This window comes from Chinchilla lanigera, unplaced genomic scaffold, assembly GCF_000276665.1.
Source record: "Chinchilla lanigera isolate Chin_1 unplaced genomic scaffold, ChiLan1.0 scaffold00185, whole genome shotgun sequence".
NCBI classification, from domain to species: Eukaryota; Metazoa; Chordata; class Mammalia; order Rodentia; family Chinchillidae; genus Chinchilla; species Chinchilla lanigera.
In genome coordinates, this window is record NW_004955586.1 from 47,898 (window position 1) to 60,308 (window position 12,411).

Genomic DNA, 12,411 nt, shown 5'->3' on the forward strand with positions numbered 1-12,411 from the left:
AATAAGAATGATGCTAAAGTTTTTGACCCAACTAGCAAGAAGAATAGACAGGGAAGGGTGTGAAAAGAATAGGTTTGATAAAAGGAATAAGTGTTTGACTTTAGATCTGTTAAGTTTGAGGTATTAAACATGCAGGGGAGAGGCTGAGAAGTCAATTGGATATACAAGTCTGGTGTTTAGGGGATATATCTGGGCTGGAGATAGAAATTTGGGAGTCACAAGAATACAGATAGTTTAAAAAATCATGACACAGAATGCTATCAGGGATTTAGTGTAGTTACTAATAAAGAAGAAAGGTCAAAGATTGTGCTTGGGGACAGTCTAATGTCAAAAGACCAGAGGGATGAACAGGAACCAGAAAGTAGAGCTATAGGTGGAGGACAATTAGGCAAGTATGGTGTCCTGCAAAACAAATGAGGAAGACAGTCCAAGGAGTGAGGGGTGCACAGTTGTAAAGTGAATGTGAGTCAAACACACATAGATCAAATAGGACAAAAACTACGAACTACTTGGTGGATTTGGCAATGATGCAGACCTACTGAATCAGAATGTGCATGATAACACACACAGATGTGTGGATCTGATCCCCCGAGATTTAGAATTAATTGGTCTAGGGTGCACCCTGGGTTCCAGGGCTTTTAAATCTCCTGCGGTGTTTCTAATGTGTAGCCAAGGTTCAGACCCACTATTGTCATTTTCTTCTCTTCATTGTGAAATGACCTTATTGTCAGAAACAGATGTTGCTGACTGATTACACACAGGAGTTTTTATCTGTGGGTTTGTTCTTGGGTACCTTGGGATCTGAAAATGATAAGCAGATCTGAAAGCTGATTATTAACTACTAAAGGGATTAGCTATTTAGCACCTGTCTTAAAGAGGCTTTTAAGCTGAAAATCTATGCTTTTCATTTTTTTCAGGTGCTTGATTTTTGTTTTGTTTTCTTTATACTCAAAAGACGTTTTGTTTTGAGTAGCATGGGAAAGTTTCAAATTAATGAAAAGGGGCTGGGGATTTAGCTCAGCGGCACAGTGCCTGCCTGGCAAGCACAAGGTCATGAGTTTGATTCCCGGTACCGGAAAAAAAAACCAAAAAAACGAAACAAATCAAATTAATGAAAAACTTTAAGGGAAATCTCAATGGAACTGGTTCAAAAAGAAAAGAAAAGATAAGAAAAAACCCAATCTGAACTCAGATAAATAATTAAGCACTTAAGCAAGTTAAGCACATTCTTTGCACAATCCTGAATATGTCACACCTCAAAAGCGGGCTAATAACAGGTGTGGAAATTTTGTACTTCATTAAAGTTTTAATCTTTTTCATACTCTCACCACAGACATTAGAAGTAATATAATGCTTTTGTAAATTTGAGTTGGATTGGTATCTGTTGGCTCTTTAAAAATTAATATCATGGGTGCTCTGTGCAGAAAAGAGATCTGGTTTGTAGGCCAGTTAAATTAGGTTCTATACAACAAAGAGATAAAAGATCAAACATATTAAATAAGACTAAGGTAGAAAATGGAAAAAATCAGTCAAAATAAAGGCTTAATTTTGTAGGTTTCCAGAAGACCACCAAGTGTCTAGATTAGTCTTTCGCAGCTTAGTTTGGGTTCTGACAAGAGGAAAAAACCCTAATGCCCTTTAGCATCCATTGTATGAAATTAATGAATTTCTCTCTTGTGTCTTGAATGGAGCTAACCATGAGTCATCCTTGAGAGAACTGAGAAAATAGTCATTAAAATAATCAAATAATTTGCTCTAAGGTTTAATTCTATTACAGAAGCCCAGTGGAGAAAGACTATTCTAGGTCCTAATCAGGCTTCATGGTTACTTCAGTAGTTTTTGTGATGACATAGATCCTCTTGGGAAAGAAATCATAAAAGGGACTGTTGTAAAATTACCAAGAAATTTAAAAGGATAATTTACTTATTAACAAAGTATACACAGGACCACCCTTTATAAATCCCAGCAATGGTTTTCTGAGCAGTTTAATGTGTATCCTTCTAGGCTTTTGTTCAGGTACATAAACATACATATAGATAGTTTTTATTTCAAAGCATAGAATCATACTTTTCATTTAGTTCAGCAGTTTTTTCCACAAAGTTTTAAGAAGCCCTATATAATTACATGTGGGTCTGCTCCTTTATTAGGGTTGCATGGTAGTCCATAGTTGGGTTGCTACAAGATATATATGGCCATTTCTTCTGCTAATGGACATTTGTATCATCTCTAGTTCCTTACTATTATAATCAATGGCACAGCAGACAGATTTGTGCAAAAAATTCTAAATATTTACAGATCTTTTAAATATTTTCAGATTCTATAAGTACAACTATTAAGTTAGCATGGGTACCTTTTATATTTTCTGTTTTTATTATGTAAAATTTCAAATACCTTCCAAAGTAGGGAATAATGTAATTGTGTTAGGTAGGGTTTTCAATGGACACAGTCCAATAGAATATATAGATACGTAAGACTTATTATGAACACTGGTCATGGGATTATGGTGGCCTAGAAGTCCCATGATATGCTGTCTAGGAGGAGCTGGAGACCCAGAGGAACCAGTAGTATAATTCAGTCTGAGTCCAAAGACCTGAGAACTGGGGCTGCCACTGGCGTAAGTCTGAGTCCGAAAGCCTGAGAACCAGGAATGTCAGTGTCTGAGGGCATAAGGTGGATGTCCCAGCTCAAGGAGAGAGGGAGGGTGAATGAATGGGAATAAAAATGAGAATGAGAATGAGGAGGGGAGAGAGAAAGGAGAGGGAAGGAGGAGGGGAGGGTGATTTATCCTTCCTCAGCCTTTTTGTTCTTTCAGCAGAGTCAGATGATACCCTGCCTCCACTAGTGAAGGCAGGTTGTTTTAGTCTATTGATTCAAATGCTAATCTTCCTGAGCACCTTTTTAGCCTCACCTAGATACAATATTTTTATCAGCTATCTGAGCTTCCTTTAGCCAAGTCAAATTGATACGTACAATTCACCACCACTATAATGAACCCCCATGTTCCCCTACTCACGTGGATAATTATCATTGCACGGTCAGTTTTGTTTTCCCCTTTATTCCTACTCCTTCATGCTCTAACACTGGATTTATTATGACTCAGACATAACATTTTACCCATTTTATATCTATAAAAGTTAAGCACAGTTTATAAAAAGTCTTCATTATTGTATATATGAAATTTAACAATAATTCCTCAGTGGCAATGTTCATATTTTCCCAATTTTTTCTTTTTTTTTTTTTACAGTGGGTTTATCTGCATGATCCAAAGTCTGTATGCTGTACTTGGCTGATTTGAACTTGTCTTTATTATATTGGTTTCCTCTTATTTTTTCTTTTCTTATGATTTATTTGTTGGAGAGAGGATCAAGTAAGGACTGAATGAACTTGTATAAGACTTACTGGAGTCAACCTTAGGCAGTTGCTATATGTGAAAAGAAAAATTGAAATATTACTTAGAATATTTTTCCTTTAAAGCACAGCACCCTCATACCCAGTCTTCCAGAAGAACAAATGCATATATACTCCTCAGTAGTGATCCAGATGTGATCGTATAACATGTATCTTTCAGGAGAAACAGCCCAGGTGACCGTGAGAAGGCTCTTCACATCATGCTGCAGGTTTTGCAGAGCTGTGAGCACCCAGCCCCTGACATGTTCTGCCTCTGTGGGAGGATCTACAAGGATATGTTCTTGGATTCAGAGTGTGAAGATGATATCAGCCGAGACAAGGCCATTGCATGGTAAATAGCACATATGTCTCTGCAAAGAATAGAACTGAATAGGCTGAACGTCCAGGGTCCTTCCCTATGTGCATACGTGTGTGCCTGTCTCCTGGCAGTGAAAAACATTTGCAATAAATGTGGCTTGGGAATTTCCAGATTCTCTCATCTGAGTGAAAACTATGAGAACCAGGGTTTTCTGATGGTCACAGTCACCCCATAAATTCACTAATTTATGAGGCAGGAGAAGGCTTAATATGGTTCTTTACACTTAGCTGTTCCAGAACTTTGTTCACCTCCATCAGGGCATTATTTTCCGAATATGCTCTTTGTTTATTCATTCATTGAACAAATGTTTATTGAGGACTTACTTTATATCAGAAACTTTGCTAGATGGGAATGTGGGCACATCGGATGTGAATCCTTGCTCTCTGGAGACTTGCATTATTGGGGAGGAAAGTCAGACAAAGTAAAATTACATGATTTCATCTGATGGTCAGGGCTATGGGTAAAAGTTAAGCAGGGAGGGGAAAAAGAAGGCTTAGAGGATGGTCTGCATTACTAAATAGGGTGGTTGGTAAAGGCAAAAAAGTATATGATGGTGCGGGGGTGGGCCTCACAGAAAAATATGGAGAAAGTGTTCTGAGTGGAGAGAGCAGCAAGGGCAAATACTCTGAAGAGAAAAGCATGCTGGGCATACTCCAGGATAGTGAGGGGTAAGCAAAAGAGAGCAGCATGAAAAGATAGGGATATGAGGTTTCTTTTCTGTGAGCAGGAAGGCACATCATTGGAGGATTCTGAGCAGAGGAGTGACAAGGTCTAACACGCATTTTAACGAGAGTATTCTGTGTTATACAAAGAATGTATTTTAGAAGGTGTCTCAGCTCTGCCTTTCAGTATAACAAATAACTTCAAAAGTTAATGGCTTCAAACAACAGCAATGATTCTGTGGGCTTTCTAGATAATTCCACTACTGGCTTCACCTGGGCTCACACCTGAAAACTACGGTCAGCTATAGGGTTAGGGAGGACTAAAAGATCCAAGATGGCCCCATATCATTTCACAGCTGGTGTTGACTGTTAGTGCAGCACGTCCCTCGTCTGCCATGTGGTTCTAAGCCTGGTAGACCAGGTTTCTTACATGGTAGGCAGAATTCTCAGAGACTGAAGGTAAAAGCTGCAGAGCTTCCTGGGACTTAGGTTTGGGAACTCATGTTCAGTCACTGCTGCCAAGTGCTATTGATAGAAGCAAAGCACACAACTTGCCCTAATCAAAAGTGTAGAGTAGAAATGCACCACACTTTTGTATAGGAGGATGGTAAAGTTGTGTTGAGATGTGTGAAATTTGTGATCATTAAACAGTCTACTGCAAGGGGCAAGTACAGAAGCAGAGAAGAGTGAGGTGACTATTGCAATAATGTAGGGGAGAACTGATGGTATCTTGAACCCACATAGTAGAGATGAAAATGGTAAGAAATTGGATTCTGAAATTTTGAAGGTATAGCCAGCAGCCTTCCATCAGAAGAACTCTCGGCATTTTTGTCTGCTCTCATTTAAATCTAACTGCTTTGCCCCAACCCCTTCCTCCTGCCATACCTGTGGGAGGCTCTGTCATATGTCATTTTTGTTCTAACATAATGTAATAAGAATTTGGGTTTATAACAGGTATCGCAGAGGATTTGAACTCCAGCCATCTCTTTATTCGGGAACCAATCTTTCGATTTTGCTGATAGCTGCTGGACAACACTTTGAAACTTGTATGGAGCTAAGAAAAATAGGTAAAGTTATTATTGCAGATGGTGATGCTTTGGTTACACAAGTTTAGCATAAACATTGTGTCCAGTTGGGCTGGGGAGACAGTTCCATGGGTAGAGCACTTGCCTAGCATACACAAGGCTCTAGGTTCAATCCCTAGTACCACAAGAGTAAATTGTGAACATTTGTGTCCAAATAACTAGCACTATATCTCAAAAAAAATAGTTATTTTCTGACAGCACACCTAAGACAGCAGCCAAAATAAAATACCTGCTTATGCTCTACCTAAAGTCTTGCATATTATGATAGGGACTAGAAGAGATTTTCATGATCTCTCTAAAATTCAAATTCCAAAGGTGTCCAGATGAACAATTTGTTGGGAAGAAGAGGGAGCTTGGAGTACATGAACAATTACTGGGATGCGTGTCAGTTCTTCACCATGACCATGCTGGTCGATGATGTTGGGAAGGCAGTCCAGGCAGCGGAGCAGTTGTTCAAACTGAGACCTCCACTCTGGTAAGTCTTACCTTTGCCTTGTCATCACCCATCTTGATATCTGACCTTGCTCTGAAATATCTCCCTTAAGGAGGAAAGGTGGAAATGCACAAAAGAATAGCAGCTCCTGTGTTTCCCCTTCTGACTTCTTCATTAAAGTAGTTAGGGAAGACATAACAGCTGAGACCTCACTGAATTTGTGTGAAGGAAGGGAGAGACAGACATATGAACACACAGAATAAACCCTTACATACTGTCCCTGAGATTAGGCTCTCAACCATATTAACATCTTCAGGTTGTCTATGTTCTGAGAACAAAATATTCTTTGGTACTAGTATGTAATTATGCATTTGTGAGAAAACATATAGTAAAACTTTAAAAGCACATCAAGAAAATGATGTTCACAATAAATGAATACTGGAACGAAAAGACCAATAATAGAATGTGGTCAATAGGAAGGCAAAACAACAGCCTAAAGTTAGGCCACTATGCAGCCATTTAAGTGTATAGGCAAGAATACTTAAAGACGTGGAAGTGGGTTCATAGTTTATTGTAGAATAAAAAGCCAGTTGCAGGGTACATTTTTCCTTAAAGTGGCTCTCAATCTTTATCATGCATCAGAATCACCTGTGCTAGTTAAAATACAGATTAATGGGCCCACCCTCAGGTTTTCTAGTTCAGTAGGTCTAGGATAGAGCTTGAGAATTTGTATTTGCAAATGACAAGATGCTGATGCTAGGTTTGGGGAACCACAGTTTGAGAACCACTTTTCTAGATGATCTCATTTTAGTTATAGATATGTGTTTGGTGTGTGACTTACGGGAAAAGGTCTGGGAATAGTGACCACTTCTGATTTCCCCGTAGACATAAAACTCCATTATCAGAATTGTGGTTTTCTTACTGATAGCTACAGTGTCATAATATATGCTGAGTAGATATTTACACAATGATTAAAGGATAAATGAGGGATTTTCTCGAAAATATTGACTGGTGATCTCAGAGAAATAGCATGATAAGAATTTTCTAATCTGTTTTATCGCTTATGTGAATTTTCTAATTTTTCTAAAATGCTTATGGATGACAAGTTGAATATTTTTTTATCTAAAATATTTGGGACCAGAAGTGTTTCAGATTTGGGGATTGATTGATTGATTTAATTTTTTTGAATATTAGCATAGACCTTAGCAGTTGAGCATCACTACCTCAAATCTGAAATGCTTCAAAACCCAGAAATTTTGAGTGCCAACACAATGCTCATAAAGTATTTGATTTTGGAGTATTTTAGTTTTTTGATCCTCGGATTAGGGATACTCACCCCATAGTTGAATAATTGTGTTTTCTCTTTGGTGTTAATGACTCTGTTTATTCGCTCTGCCTACACTACTCAGGATAAAAATTGTAGTAGATTTACACGGCTTTTGGAGCCCACACTACTCAAGAAATAAATCATAGGCAGGCTTACAGGAACTTCAAAGTAAAGTCTTCTTTTAAAGGGGATAGAATTGAACTGAGTTTCTTTAGGAATCGAATTCATGAATTTTTGTGCCTTTTTTTCCAGGTACCTGCAATCATTAGTTCAGAACTTGTTGTTAATGCGGCGCTTTAAGAATTTTGAAATTGAGCATTCATCCAGGCAAGAACAACTTAACTTCTGGTTACAGTTAATTTTTGAAGCAACAACAGAAGTTACTGATGGACTCAGATTTCCAGTAAGATATGCTAAATCTCAATCCGTCTCCCTCCCTCCTTTTCCCTCCTTCTCCCCCTTTCCCTTTTTTCTCTCTTTCCTTTGCTCTCTTTTCTTTTCTTCTCCTACCCTCCCTACTTCCTTCCTTTAATCTCTTTCATGCTGGGAATGGAAACCAGGCCCTATGTGTCATAGGCAAGCACCTTACCACTGCAGTACGTCCCCAGCCCTTAATTACTTTCATTAAGGTAGACAAAAAAAAAAAACTAGGATTTGTGTTATCTAAGGATTGCATACTCTGAAAGGGAGACAGGCATAATTTTTTAAAAACTTTATTTTATTACTACACTTTTACACTACATGAAGTTTACTTTCATCTTAGGAAGTCGGTACATGTGCATAACATATCTTGATTCTTTTTTATTCCTTTACCTCCACCTCCCTGCCTCCATCTTTAGATCTTCTTTCCCCATTTTCATTATTACTTTTAGTTTATGTTTAGGACATATAATGTTTATATTCATTGTGAGTATTTGCTACATGTATATGACACATCTTAAATCTGTTTACATTCCTTTCCCCTCCCTCCCTTTCCTCACCCTTGGTCTGGTAGACCCCTATACATTTGCAAAAGATCCATTGCCCTGTTTCCTCTCATCAGTCTTTTATTTTGCTCTTTATTTGAACTTTAAATTACTCAAATGAGAGAAACTATACAGTATCTAAGCTTCCGTATCTGATTTACTTCACTTAACATTTTCCAGGTGTATCCATTTTCCTACAGTGTCTCAAATTTATCCTTCTTCATAGCTGACTGTAGTATTCTAGTATGTATAGATACCCTATTTTCTTCATTCTTCTGATTATGGACATATAAGCTGCTTCAGGATTTAGCTATTATGAATTATGCTGCTATAAACATGTATATGTACATATATATATTATATATATGTATATCTCATTATAATATGATGTCTATAGGTCTCTTAGAAACCTACCTAGAAAAAGCTGGGTCAAGTGGAATTGCTATTTTTGGTTTTTTGTTTGTTTGTTTTTGTTTTTTTTTGTTTTTTTCTTCGGTACCGGGAACCGAACTCACGACCTTGCGCTTGCCAGGCAGGCGCTTTTGCCACTGAGCTAAATCCCCAGCCCCGGAATTGCTACTTTTTGTTCTTTGAGAAATCTATTGATTTCCATAATGATTATACTAGTTTACATTCCCACCAAGAGTGTAGGAAGTTTTTTTTTTTCACTGCAGCTATGTCAGCATGTGCTATTATTTGATTTCTTGATGGTTGCCATGCTTTCTGGTATAAGGCAAAACCTTACCATTGTTTTCATTTGCAATTCTCTAATGGCCAGAGATGTTGAGCACTGTTTTCACATGTTTATTGGCCATTTGTACTTCTTCTGAAAAGTGTCCATTCATTTTCCTTGCCCATTTTTTGACTGGGTCTTTTCCTTTGGGTGGTTAAACTATTTTGAGTTCTTTATATATTCTAGATACTAGTCCTCTGAGGAGTAACTGGCAAAATGTTTTTCCTATTCTATTGGTTGTCTCTTTACTCTGTTGATTATTTGCTTTGAAGAAGCTTTTTAATTTTGATATAATGCTATTTTTTTCTTCTTGCTGTGAAATTGGAGTTCTGCCCAGAGAGTCTATGCCTATATCTATGACTTCAAGAATTTTACCTGCTTTATCTTCCTGTAAGTCATTTCTGTTTTAATGTTTAGAACTTTGATCCATTTTGATTTTACTTTAGAACATGGTGAGAGATAATGGGTCCAGCTTCAACCTTCTGCATATGAATAGTTTTTCCAGCACCATTTTGTTGAATATGTCATCGCTCCTCCAACGTATGTTTTTGGCCCCTCTCTTGAAGATTAAATAGCTGAATGTGTCTGGGAATGTTTCTGCATTCTCTACTCTATTCCATCAATCCATGTGTCTGTTTTTGTGCTGATACCATGCCTTTAAAAAAAAAAATCACTGTAGCCCTGTAGAATAATGTAAAGTCAAGTGTTGGGATGCCTCCTGCTTTGCTCTTGTTGCCCAGGATTGCTTTTGATATTCTGAATCTCTTCTAGTTCCATAAAAATTTTAGGATTGTTTTTTCTAGTTCTGTGAGGAATGCTGTTAGTATTTGGATTGGGATAGTGTTAAATTTATATATTAGTTTTGGGAGTATGGCCACTTTGACAGCAATGGTTCTACCTATCCAGGAACAAGGACATCTTTCCATTTTCTGATGTCCTTTTCAATCTCCTTTTACAGAGTTATGTAGTTTTTCTTGTAGAGGTCTTTCACTTTCTTGGTTCGGTTAATTCCTATTTAATTTTTCTTAATGCTGTTGTGAATGGTATCAATTTATTTCTCAGTGAGGTTGGTCTGTAGTTTTTTTAGTTGGCTCCTTGTCTGGTTTGGGGATCAGAGTGATGCTGGCTTCCAGAAATGAGTTTGGAAACACTTCTTCCCTTTCAGTTTTATTGAAGAAATTGAGGAGTACTGGTGATCTAACATCCTTAAGGATTTTGTAGAATTCACCAGTGAAGCCATCAAGTCTTTGGCTTTTTTTCAGTTAGTAGGTTCATTATTATTATTGCCTCAATTTCATTGCTTGTTATTTGACCATTCAAAATTTTTATGTCTCCTTGGTTTAGTTTTGGTAATTCATGAGTCTAGGAATCTGTCCATTTCTTCTAGATTTTACAGTTTCTTGGAATATAATTTTTCATTGTAGTTACTGTTCTCTGGATTTCAATGGTGTCGTGATATCGCCTTTTTTATTTCTAATTGCATTGATGTGCATCTTCTCTTTCTTTTGGTAAGTTTGGCTAAGGGTTTATCTATTTTGTTTATTTTTTCAAAGAACCAGCTCTTCAATTCATTGATTCTCTGTGTTGTTTTTTGTTGTTGTTTCAATTTCATTAGTTTCCACTCTGATCTTTATGATTTCCCTCGAAATTCAGTTTGGGCTTGGACTGTTGTTATTCTTTGACTATCTGGGTTATCTTTAGGTTACTTGTTTGTGCTCACTCTGTTTTACTAATGTGAGCATTGATTGTAATAATCTTCTTAGTCTTGAAATGTTTCACTCCTGGCTCTCCTGGCCTTTAAAATTTGTGTAGAGAAGTCTGCTGTAATTCTTACGGGTTTACCTTTATATGATTTTTTTTGCTTTTTCTGACAGCTTTTAAAATTCTGGGTTTTTGTTGTTGTTGTTAGACATCCGGAATGTTAATTACAATGCATTGAGGAGAGATTCCTTTTTATTGTAGTTGGTTGGTGTTCTGTAAGCTTCCCTTACCTGTATGCTGAACTCTTTTCTCATATCTGAGAAGTTGTTTTATTGTGATTTCTGTAAACAAATTTTTTATTCCATGTATGCTGTCTTCTAGTTTCTCTCTACCTCCAGTTAGCCTTAGGTTGGTCTTCTTGGTGTCATGTAATAACTATTGGATGAATTTTTCTTGCTGTCTTATCATTTTTGAGGTTTCTGTAAGTAATTTGTCAAAAATTACCATTTTCTATTCGATTTCAGGAACACTATCTGCACATCGGTCATTTCTACTATTTATGAATGCTATACAATTTTTTTATATCCAGTATTTCTGTTTGATACCTTTTTATGGAATCTATATCTTTGGTAAATTTGTCATTCCTGTTTTGAACTGTTTTTAGCAGCTCTTTCAGTTTTTTCTTTGTGTATCCCATATCCACATTGGTCATTTTGTGTAATTCCATGAACTGTGAGTCATGTGTTCTTTGAACTTACCAAGTTTCTTTACACCTTCTTTAGTCAATTCATAAATCCCTGTACCTGGTGTTTGCTTTTCTCTCCATTGGTGCCCTCTAGATCTGCCTTGAGTCAGTTGGGAGACCTCGGGGGCCTTTTGTTGCCTCCCCCCCCCCCGTTGCTGTGTATGTATATTTGTGTGTGTGTGTGTGTGTGTGTGTGTGTGTGTGTGTGTTTGTACATGCATGCATACACTGAGGTTTGAGGTCATGTGGAGTGAGGAAAGATTATAGTGAATGTGAACATCTTTTTAGTTAGATTATTCCTTCTGGTGATATTTTCATTAGTTTACTTCTCCAGAGTTGTTGTTCACCACCTTTGCTACTTAATTCAAATGGTTTGAATCCTGTTAATGTGTTGTGAGAAGGGAATTGCAATTGGTTGTAGCAGCATCAACAGACCTGATCAAACATCACTTATACAAGTTAAACCTTGCATTTACACTGTTACCCTTTATCAATAGCTTTTACTGCCTGTACTATTTTATCAGTGGTTAATCTGCAATGTGGAAGGAGAAGTGAAGCGGATGCAAGAGGAATGTAAGTCAGGAGGAGAGGTAAATAGGGCAAATAATAATAGGTAAATTTTTTTAAAAAATATATCTGGGGTCAGATTCTATTAAAGGTCTTTTATAGTTCATGTGAAAAGTTAATGTTGAGGGTCTGGAGAAGATACTTTTGAGGGCTGGGGTGGGATGGAGGAGGCAAAGGGACATATAATTAGGGATTAAGGAATGCTGCAAGGTTGGCAGAACCTATTGACTTATTTATGTACCTATAAATTGTAAAAGAGACTAAGGAATACAAGGGGCTAGGCAAAATAAGGAAGAGCAAAAGAAAATAGGTAGGATAGAAGGTTAAAATGACATATAATGGAAACTAAGCATGGTGGCACATGCCTATAATCCCAGCACTCGGGAGGCCAAGGCAGGAGGATTGCTGTGAGTTTGAGGCCAGCCTG

The 12,411-nt window shown here is 37.4% G+C and overlaps 1 protein-coding gene across 1 annotated transcript in view; it reads left to right on the plus strand.

Annotated features, from left to right (window-relative positions):
• The window catches only part of Map3k15 (mitogen-activated protein kinase kinase kinase 15), a gene marked incomplete at its 5' end in the record, with an annotated part of 93,807 nt that overhangs the window by 42,042 nt on the left and 39,354 nt on the right, over positions 1-12,411 (plus strand). Inside the window, 4 exon segments of the mRNA XM_013509902.1 lie at positions 3,569-3,739; positions 5,383-5,495; positions 5,829-5,988; positions 7,526-7,676. Of these exon segments, the coding sequence (XP_013365356.1) occupies positions 3,569-3,739; positions 5,383-5,495; positions 5,829-5,988; positions 7,526-7,676 (595 nt within the window).